Below are 22,700 nucleotides of genomic sequence, written 5' to 3' on the forward strand. Positions count from 1 at the left end.
GAACAAAAGACAATTTTTATATTTAATTATCATCACTTTGAATTTTATTTGATTGTTTTGCTTAAGCTTGACGACAGTAATTTTCTTACCTTGAATATCTGTAAAAAAAACTCAAGAACAAGATAACAATTTAATGATTTTATGAGTCCTCAACTCATATGTCAAAATAGTTTGATTGATATGACAAGTGGGTAATGATGCCGTTATTAAAAGTTGCAAAAGTAGTTCCAAAATCCATTCAACCATCATGTCGTTTATTTTTGTCGTTGTTGTTGTTGTCTTTCAACTGTCAAATGATTCTGCCAACCATTTTAATTTATTTGAATGATTTCATCAGTCAAAAGAATAAAAATAGATGTTAAACATTTCAACCAAATATAATATCAGTATAAAGTTAGTAGCGTTGTAAGTTATATGGAACATAAATGGCCTTGTTTCTTACGAGCAAGAATCTTGTCAAATGATGTCATCACCTTTTATGTTTTTTTCGTATGTTTTTTTCTTTATTTTTTTGATGTTTGATGTTGTCAAACTTTTTTGGTTTTTACATCCCACGACATTTAGATATGACTTCAACTTGAGCAATATTACTTCATTACTGTCTTCTAAGATTAGGTATACAAATATATTGGTTACCTATAATTTATCGTTGATTCTGATCTTTTTTGTTGATTTGATGACAAAAAAAAAATATTATCAATTATTTCGCAAAATGTCAATTTTTTTTACTTGAATTTTATTTTCTATTTTTCATGCAGCACTGGAAATATGCAAAGGTATTGAATAAAATGTTTCCTTTTTGAATTCTTTCTTAATTTGTTTCCTTTTGTTATTTTATGGTAGATAAAATATTTGTTTCAAAATAGCCTTAAATGTTCTCATCTTTTGGTGAATTAGGAAGAATACAGTCTCCTGAGAAGTTGCCTGTTTTCATGATAACAGAGCTTTTTTGTTCGTTTGAAAAAAAAATATAAATTTAATTTAACGTCCCCCTGTAATTAAAAATGTCAAAATCTATTCTTCTGTCATTTTCCTGCAGAAATCAGTAAAAATTTATTCTAACCTTATTATTCAATAATTAAGAGAGTAAGATTAATGTACCGGGGAAAATAGACGTCTGTTATGATCAAACATATAAGCCATCAGGAAGTCTAGAGCTTTCGGCTGAGACTAGTTTCAAATAGTTCCCCAAAAGTCTAAAAACGAAAAAAAAGAAGCGTTTTTGGCGACCTCTGCAGCCTATCGAAACCATATTTGAAATCACCGAGTCGTTGGCGTCAAGATGGAATGCATTTGATGTGGTTTCCGTTCCTATTCCACCTTTTGGGAAAGTTATACTTTTGATGGACTTTTTTTTCAGAAACTTTGCTACTAGAAGATGAACGTTTTACCTTTGCTAAGACTACCTGCAACTTAAATTTCAACTAGTTCCTTTTACTCCAAATGGATCTATGAAGTTTGTTGTACTTAAAAGTCCAAATGAAAAATCGCACCTTGTATTGGAAACTGGTGAAAAAAACTTGAATTAAACTAGAAAATACTTCTTGTGTTTGGAAAATCACAATAAAAAGTCCCTCTGTTTCGATATTAAATTAAATTAGTATAAATGTTCCTCACATTTTTCAAACGATTCGCTTTATAAATGTTTTTATTTAGAAGAAAAGTTAAACCATGGAAATGTCCAAGTGACAAATTCGACAAAGAGTTCTGCAACCCATTTCTTGAGGCTAAGTTTCCTGTAGTCCAGTCAATGAACGAAAAAAATTGCGTTCACCTAAAAAAACCCCCACGGTTCTGAAGCTTGACGCACTTACTCTTCCCTGCCGCTAGAGTTATTTTAAAAACTATAACAGATACGAAAAAAATCATAGAAGCTTTTTTTTACAAAATTTAATGAGCAAACCTTACTTTTACAACTTTCGCGTAGAAATTAAATTACTAAAATTTCTCGTTAACCTTTCTGGTCGGATGCACAATGGCTGTTGCCTAATATGATGAGAGTTTTTTTTTAAACTTGTGGTTTTCATTCTGGCAATACTTTTTTCAGAATTGATCTTTTTGACAGCAGTCAAAGCTCTGTTTGGTTTGCCATTTCATAAGAACGTTTGCAAATAGGGCAAATTTATTCTGAAAATCATGGTTCAGTCAAAAGAGTGTTTTCTTGACTTTAAAAAATTTCTGTAAAATCAGACTAATTTCGAAACCATTTAAAAAAATGAAACTTAAATGACAAATCAATAGCTTATATGATTCGAACCGTTAAGGTTAATTTCTAGACCTGGTGTTGGACGTCGAATAATTCTTAGGTCTAAATTCTGATCAGCTAAGTGCTTTCTTTCTTTTTTTCTGCAAAGTTGAATTTTTGCTTCAATCTCTTATAATTACTATGAGTTTCTACTACAGAGTTGTCATTTTAACAAACCTTATTTTTACAACTTTCGCATAGATGTTATTTTATAAATAATGTCAAATTTATAAAATTTCTCGTTAACTTTCCTTGTCGGAAGGCACAATGGCTGTTGCCTATTATGATCAGAGTTTTTTTTTAAAGCCTTGTGGTTTTCATTCTGACAATACTTTCGGAATTGGTTTTTTGACAGCTGTCAAAGTTTTGTTTTGTTTGCCATTTCATAACAACGTTTGCAAATAGTGCAAATTTATTTCCAAAATCATGGTTCGCTCTAAAATAATCGATTATCGCATTTTAGTACTTATTGCATTTTAGTACAAATCGCATTTTTGACATATTGCCTTTAGTATATGTCACATTTTGGTACACTTTTTATCCAGTAAGTACTGGATTGATGTTTTTTTTTGACATTCAGCTTTATACCATAAACAGAGTTGCGAAAAAATGATTGCAAACAAATTAGTTACAATTACTTGTAATTCAAATACAGTTTTTCAATTACTTAAAATTGTAATTGAAGAATTTTTTAATTACTAATGAATTGTCACAAAAATGTAATAAACAGTATTTTCGTCAATTAATTTTTCGTTGATATTACCAAATAGTGTGGTAAAATGCTAAGTTTTGTTTGCATGTACTGATTGTTTTAATTTAATAAATAAATATGGAAATCAATTACCTCGACTTTTATTTAAAAATGAATAAAACAATAAAAATATTGAATTACACGTTATTCATGAATTTATTTTTTCATTTACAATTACAAGTAATTGAAATATTTAGTCTTCCAATTAGAATTGATAATAGAATTTCAATGAAATAAAAATTGAAACAATTTACAACAATTAATCATTATTTCCCACCTCTGACTAGAAAAATGCCGCTTTACAAAGCTTTGCAATCTTTTTTAGTTTAAGAAAAGTCTGTACGTTTCTTCCATAGCTATGTTTTGGAACTGAGTTCTAACTGAATTGAATAGAAGTTCTCCTCTTAGCTAATCGCTCATGCCTACCTGATGCTAGAACTTCAATTTCAATTCCCAAACAAAACCTCTATCTATGCGGTTCCCTTGGCATTGATCCATTAGTTTGACGGCAATATACCATCTCCTTGGACCCAAATCAACAATCGTGAGATTTCTCCATTTATATTTGGGAGATTAAAATTTTTTTATGACTGCAGGAATCATAACATCGCTTCTTGTTTTTCTTATATTTAAAGCTCTCATGGCTGAAACACAAACACGCTTCAGCTTCGGCTTTGCCTGACGTTTACAAGTTCAGCCATAGGAATTTAATGCATGCTATCACAATGAAGCTTCGACCTCACGTTTCATTTGACAATCGTAAGAAAATAACGTAATGTTACGTAATGTGACTCCAAACCGAAGATCTAGTTCAAATTTTCTGAACATTTGGTTTGTCTGACAGCTCAACAGCTTTTAAAAAATCAACAAACATAATACATTTGCTTTTTGAGGGATTTCCATTGGTTTTTATAGGCTGTGTAAGCTACTTCTTCGATAAATTTAATTTTTTCGATTTCAAAAATAACAGCTGCTAATGACAGAAGTGCCATTTTGGAAATGTCATATTGGAAGTGTCATTCAATGCAAACCCGAAGCAGGAAGCGTGTTTGTGTTTTAGCCATCACTGTTTACATGCTACCTTTTTGTGTCACATTTCTTCTACTGTCAATGAAGTCTTCATCATCACCTTAATTTTTCTGAAATTAACTGTAAATTTTCAATGTCGTTTGACATATTTTAAACGTCAGCGAAATATTCCCCCTCATCAAGCATTAGTATTCCAATTGAGATATAGAAATATAACCCAAGAAATATGCCAATTTTAAAACGTCATTCATTTAAAATTGCCTTTCACTTTACCTTTCAATTGAATAATTTCTCAATTCACATTGAATAAAAGATGAGGACATTTTTGTATGTTATTTGTCATTTTTCTTAGACCAGTTTCTTAAGTAAGATTTGTTTAAATAAAAAAAACTTTAAACAAGAAAAAATGAATGAAGAAAAAAACAATAATTATATACATTACAGACTTACACAATGTTACATGTTTGTGTTTATGTAAATGGATCACCCTGTTGTCCGCAGTCCGTAAGTCCGTAGAAATATTTAAAAAAAAAAGTGTTGTGTTTTCGAGTTATATTATGTGTGACATTTAATTTTGTTTTTTAGAATTTTAATTAATTTTATTTTAATTAGAAAACATTTCTCCCATAAAAATGAAAAAAAAAGTGTGATCATTTTACTCAAAATTTAGTGTTTTTTATAGCCCCTTGCTTGCTAAAAAATTAAATCATCTCAAATAAGCACCTGAAAATTATGCTTAGATTTTAACAACAAATTCATAATAATTAAACAAATCTTGCATGTTCATTTACCATTTTAGGAACAATTTTATTTTGTGTGGTTTTTATTGTTAATTTATTATTTTGGCACAGTTTGTTGTTTGAAAGCAAAAATTATAAATAAAAAAAAACTATAGTAGTTAAGATTTTATACATGAAATGAATTAACAATTGTTTCTTATTTTTTGTTGTCTTCTGTCCACTTTCCCCCGCCCATCATTAGGCCAATCGTCGTGTTGTGGATCTATTTGAAGACTTGCGTGATGGTCACAATTTGCTTTCTCTCTTGGAGGTGCTATCTGGCGAACACCTGGTAAGTTATTTGTTATAAATTTATTTATTATTATTTTTCGTTTTTATTTGGGTGATGATTTTTATGAATGGGATTTAATTAATTGTTGTCTTTATTCTTTAAATTTAGCCAAGAGAAAAAGGTAAAATGCGCTTCCATATGCTCCAAAATGCTCAAATGGCACTTGACTTTCTAAGATTTAAAAAAATTAAATTGGTCAACATACGCGCAGAAGATATTGTTGATGGCAACCCTAAGCTAACTCTTGGCCTAATCTGGACAATTATTTTACACTTCCAGGTAAGTTTTTTTTTTACTTTTATTTTCTATTGTGTTAACCTAATGTGGGAAATAGCATTTTGCTAATGATGATATTAGTCAGACTAACAGATTTCTGGGATTTCTAATTTTCATTAATTTTTTGAAAGAAATTTTTTATCATTCGAGGAAGCATACAAAATTTTTCTCAGCGTTATAAAAGTGAAAATTTGTATGCGATTTGAAAGGGGAAAAAATAGATAAAATGAAAAAACTGAGTTCAAAGAACTTATTTCCTTAAAAAGTTAAAAGTTTGTTCCAAAACAACCTGAGAGAATGTGTTGGGTAAATTTAGCACTGAACTCAAAAAACGTCAAAAAAGTGTCAACAACTTATGTATGCCTGCAAAAATAAATTTGAAACTTCAAAACCTAATGTCATCGAGGAATACAAAGGTAAAGTTCAGTTGCTTCCGTCTTTGCACACAAGGAGGCGTAAAATTTGTAACATGTAAAGGACTATTCACATTAAAGCAGTATTCACATGAGCGCGACCAACGAACGACAAATGAATTTCAAAATGTGAGTTTATATAAGTTTAAAGACATATTTCCACACAAATTCTTAACAAAACGATAGCAATGTAGTTTCTATTTGATTTATGATGCATACTTTTACTGTTGAATATCATATATTAAAAAATTAGAGAAAACAAAGTTATTCTTCGCGAAAAAAATTGTAGTTGATACGAACTGTCAAACTTTATTCGCGTTCCAAATAATCCACACTCGCAACGAATAAAATAATCGTGCGTACTTAACCTTAAAAAAATCATTCTTGATTTGGTTTCGGTGGTGAATGGTGTTCGGCTTATAATGTCGTTTTTAAAGCTAGTAAGTTTCGCAACCAAGTTGATCTTTACGAAGCTCAAAATGTTGTCAAATGTTTCCTTTGACATCCTTAAATATGTAAAGAACTTTTGTGGATATTTTGCCAGCTGTCTTAAACTACTGCAAGAATACGGCAGTTCATAAATGTCATCAAATTAGGCGCCTATAAAAAAGTATGACAGAAATAATTAAGTTTTTTATTTGAGTTAAGTGGGTTTTCTTTTTTTAGCGTCCAAACAAAATTCTTTCAAAATGTCGAAAAAAATGTTTTATTAGAACTTTTTTTAAATGTTTTGAATGGAACAACTTCATTCTTTCATTCATTTATATGAAGTAGAAATATTACATTTCAACTTATTAATAACAAATCATTTTATTTTTTGCCAACAATTTAATAAATATCCAATTATTGACATTTTCCTGCTGAGCGGCAACAGAAATAAAATGACTGCAGGTTTGATCACATTTCAGCTGTCACACTGTTTTATTTAACAGAGTTACCGACGGCAGTGTATTTAAATTTATGAAAGCAATTCTTGCATTACATGTGAAAGAAATGTCAAAATCGACGAATATTCGTTCATTCGTTAGCCGTGCTCATGTGAATAGTGCTTAAGACAGTTCTTTCACATTGTTTGTTTTTATCCGTCATTACTGATGCACAAAAAAGAACAGTATGACATTTGAAGGTTAAGACGCGCGCAAACATTTCATTTGTTGAATTGTGGATTGTATTAGGAACATGAATGGAATTTGACATTCGTTACAATCAGATTGCAATTCGCGACGAACAATTTCTTTTCTGACATTTCTCTTAAAAAACTTAAGATATACATATTTCAACCTTTCAACACGAATTAGGTTTATACAATGTTTAAAATTAAATGTTGTATTCCTTCGTCGTTCGTTGGTCGGTCTACTGTAAATAAGCCTTAAGAATTGACACCACCGTCATTTATTCCTCAATGAAATCTTCAGGAGTATAGCGATTCCTGTGTTGTTCTTGTGTTTATATCACAAAATTCCACAGTAAAATTTGACATTTAATGACATTTGCAAAAATCATATCAACTTAAAGCGCCTTGCACATGAGAGCGAACAACGAATGGAAGAATAAAAGTGATTTTACACATTTCAAAAAGTCAATTTCAAACAAAAACACATTTAAACTATAAGAAACCAATTGACACTTAGTAAGTCAGGATAATAATATTTGCATTTTGTTCTCTAAAACAAGACAATTTTGTAAAAACAATTTGGTTGTAACGAATTGAGGTGTGGTTACTACGAACTGTCAAATTCTATTCGCGTTCCACATACCATCCACCGCAACGAATAAATTGTTCGCGCTCAACTTACCCTCAAAATTATAACACTCTTGTCTTGTTTGTTGAAAAGGGTAATTATAGATTGACAATTCGTCGCTGTCTGTGAATAAAAATAAAGCTCATGTGAAAGAAATATCAACATATGCGAACTCATGTACAAGATGCTTTAATGACTATTCACATGAGAGCAACCAAAGATCAAAGAATATTGTACAATAAGACATTTCCTTCACATTGTTTGTTTTTATTCGTCATTCAAAGACTAGTATGAAATTTGTAGGTTAAGACGGTTTAGGTTCATTCATAGAAGTGTGGATTGTGCGTGGAACATGAATGGAGTTTGACAGTTCGTTACAATCATATTGCAATTCGCGACGAACAATTTCTTTTCTTAATTTTCTCTTTAAAAAAAAGTATGCTATATTTCTACCTACACAAATTAGTTTTATACATTGTGTTAAATTAAATTTTGTATTCATTCGTCGGTCGTTGGTCGGTCTCATGTGAAAAGTCCTTAAGAGATGTCACCACCGTCATTTATTCCTCAAGAGTATAGCGATACGTGTATAGTTTTTGTGTTTATATCACAAAATACGAAAGTAACATTTGACATTTAACAACATTTGCGAGAATTATAGCATCTTACGCAATTGACAGATGACGTATGGAACTTAAACAGCGTTGTTATATGTTTTGTGCTCATACGAATCGAATGATCGTTAAAGATTGTGATTTTATTCTTTCCAGTTGTCGTGTTTATTCACAAAATTCCAAAGTACAATTTGACATTTTACGACATTTGCGAGAATTATAGCATCTTACGCAATTGGCAGATGACGTATGGAACTGAAACAGCGTTGTTATATGTTTTGTGCTCATACGAATCGAATGATCGTTAAAGATTGTGATGAACCAGTATGTGGATTAAAATGTTCTTATTTTTTAATTTAACTTACAAAAATACTTAACTTCAGCATATTATTTTGGTTTCAATAACAAACAGAACAACGTTACGGGTTCATCTAGTTAAAATATTATCGTATTTTGCTAACTAAATGATGTTCTTTTAGATGTGTGGATTTTAATATGTCAATAATTGTGTTGGGTCTTTTTGACAGCTGTCACTTGATTTAAGCTCATTTTTGTTTCTCGCATTATAGGTATTTGGTGTGGCCTCCAAGATCGTGCGATTAAACACCGCTCGACTAGTTTGTGTGGTGTTAAGTGAAGTCGCTTGACCCTGTCGGCCTATTTCTTCTTGAAAAACACAAGTCTAAGGCGGCTTCTGTTTCCTTTTCATCATATTATCTTGTTCCCGCTCATTAAATGTTCTTATTTTCTTATCCCTTTTTAACTGTAAAGTGAAAAAGAGATACAATGATGAAACGTCAAAATGAGTTTTCTCAAAAGAGTCCAATGAACTCTTCGAAAATGTCACTTTGGTATCGATCGTAAAAAATGAATTTGTTTGCACAATCTGTTTTATCAAAGTCAGTCCATTATAAATGACATTAATGTAATCTTAATCTAAATAAAAAGTTGTACTGCAAAATTACATTATAAAACTGCGTTATAAAAAAAACAATGTTTTTCGTTTGGTTTTTCTATAGTTGGCTTTTGCATTTAATTTTATCATCATACATTTTTGACACCAATGACGTTTTCGTTTTAAAAACTGTAAAACAAAACATTATTGTCAAAAAAGCTTTTTTTTATAAATCAACCCACTTCTAGGTTCAACATTTTGACACATTTGACAGTTGAATGTTGATTTAAATGAAAACTAAAATATTTTTTATTTGCTCGACAAAAATGTCAAACTTAGTTTAACTTCAATTTACTTTAATTCAAGTTCGTTTCTACTTTTAAATATTATTCCCTAAGATTATCGTTAAATAACTTTTAGTTATTACATATACTTTACTATTTTATATTTAACTCAATGACATTTGAAAACGAAGTAATTTTGAATTGTTTGCTTGCCATGAATTAATTGAATTGACATTTGAACTGACTGACAGTTGTAACAATGGTTTCAGTTCTTCGATTTAAAGCTTCAAATAGCAACACTCTAACTCAATACTTGTGAGTAAAATACTTTTTTGACAGATCACCGGATACGATATGTCAAATCGTAGGTGTGAAAGAATTCCATGCGAATGTCTGTCTGGAAAAATTGTATATTCTGTTTCCATACGAACTTAAACACAAACACTTAACAGTGAAACAATGTTGGAAAGTCTTAAAAACCGCTCCTCTTAAAATCTTCATGTCTAAACACATTTCAAATCTTATTAGATGAACTGTCAGATGCACTGTCAGATATCTTATTTCCTCGCAATTATACACGTCATGATTATCATCATATTATATTTTTTGACATGCACTCATGTTACAAAGCTGGAAGGGACAGTAATTGAATTAGTGCTTCCACATTTATAAAAAGTAAGTAGGCATATTTTTCATTGACAGAAGAATTTGTCAACCTTGTTCTATTAAAGTTTTGTCTATAAATGAAAAACTGTACATATTTACTCAAGACACGCAGTGGCTCCAATAATCTCAATCGACTTTACTTTGTACACAAAAAAAAATAAATAAGTTATAATATTTCTAATTTATGTGACATTTTGACTGACACACGTTCGTTGAATCAATAATATGCAAAACTTATGAATTAATTCACGTTGTTGTAACGTTGAATATCTCTTATACACATGTATCGCTATTTCTGACTATCTTACAATAAGCTGGTGTATAACGTAATGTCAGTTAAAATCGCGACCATATGGTTGAATACCACGAATGTGATCTAATAAAATAACCAAAAATATAGATATTATTATAAGGTACGCCGCCGCCGCGCTATTAAGCTGAATAAACAAAAACCTACGAATTAGTCAAGACTATTTTTCATAAGTCATAATCATAAGTGATGATTGCTTTCAAGGGCGCGATGTTGACAATTCGGTGTTAAATAAAAATCAAAGGTTTTCAAAAGTCTCAAGACGGTTTTTTCTTTAAAAATTGAACGAACATATGTTCTCGAATGACAATATCCAATATAGGGAACAGGTAATTTTGATAGATATTCCAGTATTTATGTCATCTAACTAATGAAGCCTGACCCAGAATAGTAAGTTTGCAATTTTACAACGCCTACAACTAATTTGCATTAAATCTTGTCTTTCAACTCAACTCAAAACCTTACACCATATGAGAGCCATATAGATTACAAGTTTATCCATATATCCATATCCATTGGAATATAAAAATAGTGGAGGATTTTTACCTCCACACAACTTCCACCTATGTACCTGCCTACTCATAAAATTCCAATAGTTTCGTTTGGTTTGGTTACAAAATCAAAAACACGCAAAAGTCAACCCACAACTTGTCACAAATTCGGTATAGGCATTGGGTTATAACCTACACAAAATTAAAGGCAATCATTATTAATTTTTATAACACCAAACCACACTCAACACAGCACACATGCAATTTATTGGTTTGACACATGAGGCACTCCTGTCATTTAAATAAAAAAATATATAGCTAGGAAGGAAATCACCGTTTAAATAGGTTTTGAATGATGGAATTTATTTATTTTGTAAATTGTTAACTTGTTGACAGATTTAACTCGTTTTCATTTTAATTGTAGCCTGAGCCTCCTCAAACAGTAGTTTTTGGGGCGTGTTTGAACATTTTAACAAACAAAAAAAACTTAACGAAGGAGTTTATGTCTCATTTTGTGAAAGGCAATTGGTGGGTGATTAATTTAACCACTGTTTTGATAGAGTGTAGACATTAGGTGTTTCAAGATAACATTTTGGATTATACCTTTTGGCTAAATGGTCACAGTGTAAAATTTAATTGTGACAACTTTGCATATCGGCAGCTGTCAAAACACGAAATTGGGTTTGGCAATGCTTTGAGAGTTAATTTAGACAACACATAATGTACAAAATTAAGATAAAAAGAAGTGGTCCTAAATGTCTTCCTTTAGGAACTCCTCCATTCATAATATTGTGCAAATTAATTTGACTTTTGTTAGTAAATGTCAGCAAGCAGAAAGTGTCAGTATGAAAGTTGACAGTAGTAATTATTGGAAATTCATAGAACACTACTAGGTTTGACAGTTCTTTTTGTATATATTTACCTATTTTCAGTTTTAACAGACATTTTTGATACTTTATGCATTGGACGTATTCACTTAAGTTTTGATGAAGTATAGGCATAACACGATAATGACATATTGGTGTAAAGTTTATTTGTGAAACCGGAAGCCGTTAAGACGTGAAACTGGGTTTGACAACGGTTTGAAATTCAATTCATTTAGACAGATTCATACATTATACAAAATTGAGATAAAAAGAAGTGGTCCTGAATGACTACCCATAAGAACTCTTCTATTTATTATTAACGCTGAATTTTGCAGGAAATCCAAATTAATTTTACTTTTATAATATCAGTAAGTAGAAAAGTGTCAGTAGGAAAGTAGACAGTAGTAATTATTGGGTTTTTATTTAAAAAAATGATTGGTTTGACAGTTGTATAGCTATTAAGGTAACCCTACATTTGTCTATATTTTCATCTATTGGCTGACGTATCTGTAATTTAAACAATTTCAATAGACATTTTTAATACTTTGCGTTCCACATTATCCACACTCGTAACGAATAAAATAATCGCGTGTACTTAACCTAAAAAAATCATTCTTGTTTTGGTTAATTGTCAAAGTCAAACTTCATTCGCAACGAATTAAAATCTCTGATGTGAAAGAAATGTCAAACTCGACGAATATTCGTTCATTCGTTGGTTGTTGATCGTGCTCATGTGAATAGTGCTTTAGAATGGTAAAGCAACCAATATAGTATACACTGTAATAATAAAGTACCTGATGCGGACTAGGCTCATAAGTGTTAACAATTTTCGTTAAGTTGTATAAGATCGACATATTAAATTCATTTAATTTCTTAAATATAATCACATTTTATTGTAAATTATAAAAGTTAACAGAACTAACTGTCAGATAATTTTTATTGTTAGGCGGGGTTCACATTGGAAACGAGCGACTTGACGTTTAATCATTCCATCTCGCTCTCGCTTTTTGCCTAGAAAAATTGAAATTTTCTGATTGTCACTTCAAAATCTCTTTTTTGTGCTTTAAAAATGGAATCAAAATGAGTCAACCAAATTGTATTCTTTGGTGCATTATTTTTTTCTCCAAAACAAAGTTCAATAAAAATGATTGTTTAAAAATAAAATAATTTATTATTTTCTATTGTGCTTTGATTTATGTCATCGAAAATAATTTGAAAAAACCTCAAATTAAATCCAGATAAGGGTTATCAAAGATTATACACATGATTATTCTTTTTTCAGCTGGCTTTTGTATTGTTTATATTTAAATGCAAACAAAAGCTGAACAATAATATACAATCTTTGCTTAAGTATATTTCAAACTTGATAACTAAGATATGATTGTCCAAAACAAAAAAAACAAGGCCATTCATTATTAACGAGAGCAAAGTTTGTTATAGTAACCCAGTAACCTTCTTATGAATAAACCATTTCTCAAATCTTTTGACAGTCCTCTACCTTATTTGAGTGTCCAAAAATGTTCTAATGTTTAAAGATGGTATATTGAACGTACAGAAGAGCCCACTCAACTGACAGATGTCAGTGAGTAATCAGACAACAAAATTCTTATTCAAATTTCAATCCAATGTGTTCGCTGTCAATTTTACTAAATGTCAAATTTGCCATCAAAACAAATTTAAAAAAAAAGTTTGTTCTATTAGCTTTCAAAAACGAGTTCAGTTTGATACAAATAAATATCAATTCAAAAACTTCTGTGTAAATTAATTCTAACATTGATCGAATGACGTCAAATATGATATCTTCAGATTACCTTAATTTCATTTTTCTAAGATAAAAAAAGCAAAAACTTAGAAGGTGACCATTCTTTTCGTTTTTGCTTTCTTTTTGAAAGCTTAATTGATAAATAATTTACTTCTTGTTCAGCGAAGTATTAAAATCCCATAAAGTTGATTTTTTTTTTATTAAATACAAAATTTCGAATCAACATTACACAAAAATTAAAAATGATTGATGAAATATATAGAGTTAATGGTGTTAGCCTCTTTTTCTCTTTGGGAAATTTTGATTTTTTGTCGAAACGAAAGTTTTTGGACCACGCTCCATAAATTTTTATATATTTTCTTGTATAATACATTCACCATATAAATCTTCGTCTAGTTTAAAAGTTCAACTTAATTTTTTTTAAGGTTAATCTTTTGTTTATTTTTGCAGAGTGATTATTTTTGATTGTCAAATTTTTTTGGTTTCTCTTATTTTTTTTTTAATGTTTTATTTGGCAACCATGTTAATACTACTGTTTGTTCACTTAAAACTCGTATAAAAAATAAAATTGAACTACTCCTAGGATTGTAAAAGTAAACAAACAAACCTAATGGGAACGAATGTTTGACACTTCTGTTTCTTTTCGAATATATCAACATTCAAAAATTATACCTGTTTATTAATTCAAGAAACGTCATGGATGACAATTTAGTTATTTTTAACTGTTAATAAACATACAATCCATCCTTCAAGTTCATTAATGACCATTCAGTTATTTTTTAACGTGTTTATTTCTTATTTGCCTTACAATGTCTTGATTACCTCAACAAAATTATGAAGAATATTCTTTTAAAAAATACAAACAAACAAACAAATTAATCCAGGAAAAGAAGTGTGTTACCAAAAGACAATAATTCATTTTAATTTCGTGGGAACATCCAAATGGCGCTCAAATGTTAACACAGTTCAGGAAATATATTTTTGTATTCTGATAAATTGCTATGATTATTCTCTTAATTTTTGACATATGTTTATTTTGAGAATTAATGTGAACTAAGCTTTATGTTTTAACGCAAAATTTCAATGGACGTATTCAGTCAAAAACTACATATTACCTGCACACACAAGAAAACCATCATGGTGTTTTGACATATGTCAGTGAACAATTACGGTGAATAGTATGATCTATAAAATATACAACACTGCTTTCTAGACTATATGAATCTTCTTGGTAGGCAATTATCTTTAAGATACCACGAAGAAATAGCCAACATCAAAGCAGATGGTCAATTTAACATCTTTTGCGGCAACGGTATGACATCAGACGCATATAAACAAAAGACTTCACACAATATGGATACCAAATCAGACAAACCGAAACAATAAAAATAATAAAATAGAAAAACTTGTTCCCCCGTTTATGACACTGAAAATCATCGTAGTCGTTTGCCGTTGATGATATCGTCGTTAAATTCGCGCTTTACAACTTTTTTTGTTGCTGTTTTTTACTGCCTATCTCTAGATAGCTATAGGTAAACCACAAAACGGTGATGTTTATTAAATATGCAATAATTAAGTTAAAGAATACAAAAAAAAAGAATACAACAAAATGATTTAAAATATTATATAGTAGTCACAAAAAGCTTGAGTCTTATTCTGTTTAGAGTATAGTATCCGTTCGTCATCGTCATATTATTATTAAGGTTAACACACAAGCATTGACAATTCTTGTTAGAGAGACAGCAGCGAAGCGCACACTATGTACTATAATCTGCTTTACTTGATGTCAGCTCACAGTAGTCTTTTTTTTAGTTCTGTGTGTTTGTCGCCAGAGTGTAACGTCAGTGTAGCGTAATAACTCTTTTTTTAGACATCTGATACCATAACAATACAAAACAGCATTGTTGGTTAATTTTTTCACTTTTTCTTGGTGTTGTAGCAGGTATATACTCCCACCACCTGCCACTGCTGATGCATGCCTACTGTTTTTTAAGGGCTGGACTTCATTTATAAATAAATAGAACTACCTTTTTGGGGGCCCAAATTCTTCCTGAAAAATATAACTTGTTCGTATCTCATGAAATTTATCTAGATTGAAAAGTATTGATTGTAATTTGCTAAATGTCAAATTTGCTGTCAAAATTACTTAAAAAAATTGCATGTTAGACTAGTCTCTAAAGAAGTGCTCAGTTTGGTACAAACAAATAGCTCGTGTGACATAAAATTAATCTAGATTCAAAAAGAAAAGATATGGAAGGTTTTTGACATTTCGAAGTGACACTTCAATGTTCCACAGATTTTTCATGTCTCGTAATTAGCTAAATGTCAAATTTGCTTTCAAAACAACTTAAAAAAGGGCATGTTAGACCAGTTTTTAAAGAAGTGCTCAGTTTGGTACAAACAAATAGCTCGTATGACATAAAATTGATCTAGATTGAAAAAGAAAAGATATGGTTGGGTTTTGACATTTCGAAGTGACACTTGATTGTTCAACAGATTTTCAGGTCTCGTATTCAACTAAATGTCAAATTTGCTGTCAAAATTACTTAAAAAAAGGGCATGTTAGACTAAAGAAGTGCTCAGTTTGTTACAAACAAATAGCTCGTATGACATAAAATTGATCTAGATTGAAAAAGACAACATATGTAAGCATTTTGCATTTCGAAGTGACACTTGATTGTTCGGTCTCTTTGAAGCCCAATTGTTAATTGAATTAAAACTTTTTGTATCACCTAAAATTGATCTATATTGAAAAGTGACATTACTTTTTAGGATTTTGACATTTCAAAGAGACAGTCGAATTTTTAATCGATCTTAAAATTCTTACCTATACTAAAATAAGTACATCTAAAAAAGAATACCAAAAAAAAAAAAGCATCAAAGTAAAAAAAGAGTCATTTTGACAGCTGTCAAAGAAAATCAGATAGGATTCTACCAAATTTAGGTCCTAAATAGGCTGTTTCAGCAGAATGTTTAATTTTTCAGTAAAAATTTGTCAATATCAAAGGTGACAGCAAAATTTTCGTGTTTTCTGACATGTTTAAAATTACGATTGAAAAACGGATAATGATTAAATAATAATATTGCATTTAGCTTAATTTCTGCAAAGTAACCAACTGACAGATGAGCAAATGAGACAACTGCTTTTCTTCTTCCCACTTTAATCCCTGTCAAAGTCATCTACTAGTGTTTTTTGTTTTGAGTGAACGTCCTCTTGCGAGTAAACGACAAATCGTCTAAAACTAATTTTTGACATCAAAAATTAATAAGATTTTTTGAGATTGACTCATACAAGATGTAGGAACCTGCAATCACTTTTTACTTTGTCCTTGTTGCTTCTAGCCTAGGTTATACTAAACAAATGTCAGTTTCCATAAAGTGATGATTTTGACAGTTGTAAATATTAAAATGAACCACTTTTTCACTTAAAATAAAGTCTTTTCAAGATGTAAATAAATAAATCAATGACATTTGCACATCGTACATACAAGCTGTCAAAATCATCCAAATCCATCCCTGACATCATCACATGAAAATTGAGTTGGTGGTGAGTAAGTTCAAAGAAAATGCCAAAAGCCCACATCATAGTTTGGTTGCTTGGTTATAAATGCTTGTTTGTTGTATTGTGCAAAGGTGGTTCATGGTTTAAATAATGACAGTTGTTGTAGGTAGTCGCGTAGTAGTAGTAGTGGTTGTAGAGCTAAATTCACCTGACCGATACGATTAGATTTAAAATATAATTAAGGGCATAATTCTCTCTCTTGCTTTAGTTTTTGTCTGTTCCCCTAAACTCTTTTGACAGAAATGGAACTAAAGTATTAGATTAAAGCTTTAACTTTTAAATAAGTGGAAAGCCCATGCGCAATGTCAAAATGGAATTCAATTTTTACCTATAAATTTTCCTTAAGAGACAAGCCGGCTAGAATGGATGTTGATGGTAATTTTTTTGTCTTACCGCCACCACACTAATTTGTTTCTGTTTTGTTATTTTATTTTAGTTGTTGTTTCTTTACTCCACCAACGAATGAATGAACTCGTCAGTCGACACAAAATAACAACAACAACAACAATAATAACGAGAATGAGAACGACACACCTGGTAGACTTTAAGCGAATTTAACGTTCCGATCATATGTTAGTCGTTGTTGGTGAGACGCCGAGAATACGTTCCGTTTCTCCTAGTTTATCTGGGTGTCGTCGTTTTGTTGTTTTGTTTTATAATTTTATTATTATTTGTCTAATTTAATATTAATATTTCGAATTCGCTTAAATAAATAGGTGATTTTTCCGATTGTAAAGTTTTATGACATTTCCGACAGTTTGACAGATGGATTCGTTATAAATTTAACGAAAGAAATCATTTTATTTGGAGCATTCTGGAAAAAGACAGGTGGAAAAAAGATAACTCTCATATTGATTCGTTCTGCGCTGTCACTGTCACTGACTATTGTCTTGTTCGAAAAAGTGCCTGGACCTGTCATAATATTCTGGAGGGCATTAGTTGTTTGGCAGTTTTTTTTTTCAAAGTTTACGCTTGAAAACACTTGATTAATGGTTGGAAAATACGTTTGAAAACTTTTTTTTTGTATTCTTTCTCCATGAAGGAAAAAATAATGGTGGTGTTTTATTACCTTAATCGATTCGAACAACATATTCGTGTGATTGATAATTAAGAACAATTTTGTTTTCCAAAAATCTACATTCACCTGTTGTTTTGCTGTTTTGTGTGTGTAGAAGTTAAGTGAATTGGTCATCCTTATCTTAAGGTCAGCCAATAAATTGATAAACAAAGAATAAAAAACAACAAAATCATTTGATATCGCAAAATTCGATTTCGAATGTTTTTTGTGTTTCCATCAAAATATTGTATGAAAATTCTTTCGATCATAGATCATTCGTTGATTTAGTTTTCGTTGTTTTAATTTTAATTTTCCCCTCGGGTTTTTTAAAAAATAATACATAAGTATCTCATCATTCTAAATCTAAATAAGCCAAGCTAAGAAGCTTAGACGAATATCCGGTCGTTTGTATATCCAGCAAGAGTTCATTGCGGTTCAAATCTACTACACCTATTTAGAAACAGCGAGAGGCTCATTAATTCGTTTCTTTTTATTCATGAAGCGACATCAAAAACGAACCATAATTGGCATCCACCACGGTATATAGAGAAAAAAAGATATTAGACAAGAGTTTTACGGAACTCAAGACACGCAAAACGTTCGCGGTGTGGTTCAGTGGAAAATAAAAACTATAAGAGTTTGGTGGCGGTGCGCGGTGGCGTTGCACATCATTATCACATAAATAAGGCTCGCTAAACGTTCTCCTTTTATGCAAGTTCTGGAAAATTGTTCTTAAAACAACAAAAGCATGTATAAAATCGATGATGAATTTCGTCCCGGAGGAGGGCGAGTTTTTATGAGGGCCACTCAAGAGCATGCTGATCAACGAAGTTCGAGTGCTGAAGGACGAAAATCAAACCTTCGCAAAGGATCAGCCATAACAACGAACATTGACGATAGGAATATCCGTTTCAAACATGAAGTCAAACACGAGAAGACAATTGAAACTGTCATTCGTGATTATCCTGACGTAGGTGCTGTCAATGGAACGAGACGAAATGGATCAGCCATCAATTATCCACCTGCTTCGTCAAGTTCATCAATTGATCGAACATTGGTTTTAACGAAGAATTTCAATAATGGAGCCGATCGTTATCCCGGTGACATACCGAAGGTTGGGAGTGACGTTAATTCTTTTCATTCGATTACTAAGAATAAACGAATGTCAACGGAAGTACTTGGATCAAGTATGGAACGCACCAAATTGTCACAACGTGCTCCAGATGGACATCGACGAATAACTACACATATTGTGAGGAAGGTGACGACATTAAGTCGTGCCGAGGAAAAGGAACAGGCACAGAATTTGTTGCATTCGTCGGGAAAAAGTGTGCGAACTACTGAAATTGGATACTACAACAATGCACCACCACAAGCTATTGAACCGAAGCGTCAAAAGGTATTTTAATTTTGGTTGAATATTTAACGAACATTTTAACGATGTCGATCGTTTGCAAAAAATATATGCTAACGATATCTTTTGAAAAGTAAAATTTATTCAGGCATATTTTTGTTGAGTGGGCTAGTATCTTAATTTCACTGTCATTCTATTCTTTGACATGTTTGTTTTACGATTATTATTAGATAAGAAACTGTATAAACTTGTTGTTTAATGTGGGAATAGCTTTAGTGTGTGAGCTTGTTAGGGTTAAAATTGTTATTTCTCATACAAATGCAATATTTCCGGGGATAGTTAACTGACAGATAGTCCTGTCTTACTGTCAACAATTTTTAACAATTCTGTCAAAGTTTATCTACATAAATGGTGTAAAAAATTACATTTTGTATACAAAATTAGTCACTTTTTGTATTAAATTAAAACATTCGTCAAATAAGTGCACGAGATATAAATATTGTTACAATTTTTTTGGCAATGAGTGCAAAAATCAAACAGATCGAGTTAATGTCGTTGAATGTATTCATTAGCAAGTCGATATTTTTGTTGTTATTTTGACATAAGTATGTCTTGAATTTAATTAGACTTAAGATTTATTTCTTAAGGTCCCAGTTTTCGAGATTTTTAGCATGGAAAGTAAACGAACAGATCTACAATTTGCATTTCGAAAAGTTCTGTCAATGTAATTCTACTTATGACTTTGGGTTTGTTTAATTACATTTTACGCTGAATCTATCCTCACGATACATGTAAATGGAATCCAATTCACACACGACATCTAAATCTTTATTATTGTGAAGAAAATGACAGTAGAAAAATTTAACCTCAAAATTAAGTTGTGACCGAAGCAAACATGACAGATGTAGTTAAATAAAGTACCTTCTACAAGGAACAGAAAACAAAACCAATTTGCTCTATTTTTTCATAAAAGTTGATCTTTGAATGAAAAATTGCTGACATTTAGTTAATACAAAAATCAAATGGAGTTGATGGAACTTGACGCAATTTGTCAAAGTTAAGGCATATGCGCATTAGTTGCTTTTTCTTTTTAGTTCCGAGATATGAACTCTTGAGTTTTCAGCGTTTTGGGTCTCGGAACGCTTGGTTGTGCTCTGAAAATCCAAACGCCATCCTTTGGACTTACAAAGTAATACAACTTTGAAGCTCTGTACACATTGAACAGAGAAAGAAACAGAATTTGTATGTTTGACAGTTCATGATCTCTTAAGGTACAAAAACTAAAAACGCTTATCTCATTGGCTGCGTTTAATCTCAGACAGATAGGGTATCCGCATACCTTTTTGTTAGTGTCTTACGTGTCTAACGTATCAAAAACAGCTGAGATGTCAAAAAAGGTATCCAAGATTTTTTGGGGTATGTAGGTATCTGACAGAACAGCTGATTCGACACATGGTTAATCTTTTTGTTGGTAAAAAAAAATGTTAGTTGAAGTTGTATTTGAGGATGTTCCGTACATAATAGACGATGAAGAAGCTATTTGTCGCCGAATTTTAAATGTTTTATCTTACAACAATTTTGACTTTGAAGCTTAAATGTTACTCTGCTTTTTGTGATAAGTTATCCAACACGTTCAACAAATCTAAAAATCCACCTATCTAAGATACCCTGTCCAACACGAGATTGAACGCAACCATTACTTTTACATCATCTGTTGTAGTAAAAGTAACACTACACAAATCTAGGCAGATTCTCAAAACTTAAAGTGTCAAAAAATTGTTGCAATTCGCAAGTAGTTTATGAAAAATGACAGCTGAAAAGAAAAGCATATTGGAATATGACATTTTTTTGATTTTGAAAAAAGTGCTGAAAACTTATATAAACGCTAGAGCCCAACTTCGGTCGTACTTTGAAGTACAGAGGTTCGTTCTTTAGCCGTACTATGCGAATGTGGAAGTTATTATATAAAAAGCAACAATTCTTGAAATGATGTTTTAAAATATTTTAACCCAAATATTTAGTGGAGTTTAAAGACGTGCGGTTTTCAAGAAGAAATAAAACGCATTTAATTTAATGTTTTGACTAAGACTTTAGCTTTATTTTAAAGAAAAGGGTTAACCATTATGTATACAAAATAATTTCTTGTTAGTTGGCGCCAAGGCGAGCTCAAATAGATAGGCCGAATTTTCAACTACTTTCTGCAGAAACTGGAGCCAAATGTCAGCAATTACACGTCTTTACAAGGTGTCAATCGCCCTGGAGGCCATGCCATAGGCCCACGACACTCGAGATAATGTGCCTACCAAAAGTTTCCTTTAATATTTTGATTGTTTCTTTTTGTCGCTCTACCATCATTTTTAAAAAAAAAATTGCAGGATTTTCAAAAATTGTTCAGAATTATGTCAATTCATTATGAAATGGCAAACCAAACTGGGAATAAATCAAGTGACATCTGTCAAAAAGACCAACTCAGAAAAAGTATTGCCAGACTGAAAAGCACACATCTAAAAATCACCTCATTTCACACATTTGTCAAAATCTATTCAAACACAAAAACGATTTTGAAAATTCGAAAACATTTTAATTTTGACCTATGTATATTTTGTTTAATTTTCTAAGCCACAAACTTCGTATAAATATTAAAATGCATAATTTTTACCCCTGTCACCTTATAGGAATCTTGTAAAAAGAGGAGGATATAAACTTTAAATATTTAAACTCCATTTCGAAAATCATACTTTCCAAAATTGAATGTCATTTTCTTGTCCCATTTCACCTTAAAGATTTCTTTTTTGTTTAACAAACAGAACAATTAAGTATTTTTAAAACTAGTTTCTGTTACCAAAAATTGAGCGACATTAAAAAGAGAACTACGTACCTTTATATGAATCCATTGTGTTTCACAATCGAATGACATCATCATCACCATCATCATCATCATAATGGGCCTTTAGGATACATTAACTATAGCTTATTTGTTTAGCCATGATAAATCTGGGTCCATGCTTTTCTTTGGACCACACAAACAATAATTTAACCAGCACCTTAGGATACCACACTCCATATGGGTAGTACTTCAAAATACGCGTGAAAAAATGCCGCAAGGACGTACTGCATGTAGGTTAGGTACCTACTCAAATACAAATAAGAACTATTAAATAAATATCATACACTCCAACTCCATCAATCTTTCGCAATTACCTGTTTTTAAAATTTAAAGCTTGCTTTTGATACAGCCTCATTGTTCATCTATAAAATACTCAATCCGACACGTCGTCGTCGTCATAGTAGAAGGTAGCAGCAAAATGGAAA

General features: G+C 31.1%; 1 protein-coding gene across 37 annotated transcripts in view; it reads left to right on the top strand.

Annotated features, from left to right (window-relative positions):
• Positions 1-22,700, top strand: part of LOC129942467 (dystonin) — a 290,358-nt gene that overhangs the window by 177,086 nt on the left and 90,572 nt on the right. For 22 of the 37 annotated variants that reach the window (XM_056051421.1, XM_056051397.1, XM_056051398.1 and 19 more), the window contains 4 exons: positions 759-776; positions 4,470-4,529; positions 5,007-5,096; positions 5,205-5,375. In XM_056051421.1, coding sequence (XP_055907396.1) covers positions 759-776; positions 4,470-4,529; positions 5,007-5,096; positions 5,205-5,375 — 339 coding nt within the window. Of the gene's footprint in view, positions 1-758; positions 777-4,469; positions 4,530-5,006; positions 5,097-5,204; positions 5,376-18,121; positions 19,434-22,700 lie in introns of those variants that run through there. The other 15 variants (XM_056051422.1, XM_056051434.1, XM_056051405.1 and 12 more) reach the window with 8 other exon arrangements.

This window comes from Eupeodes corollae, chromosome 1 (genome assembly GCF_945859685.1).
Source record: "Eupeodes corollae chromosome 1, idEupCoro1.1, whole genome shotgun sequence".
NCBI classification, from domain to species: domain Eukaryota; kingdom Metazoa; phylum Arthropoda; class Insecta; order Diptera; family Syrphidae; genus Eupeodes; species Eupeodes corollae.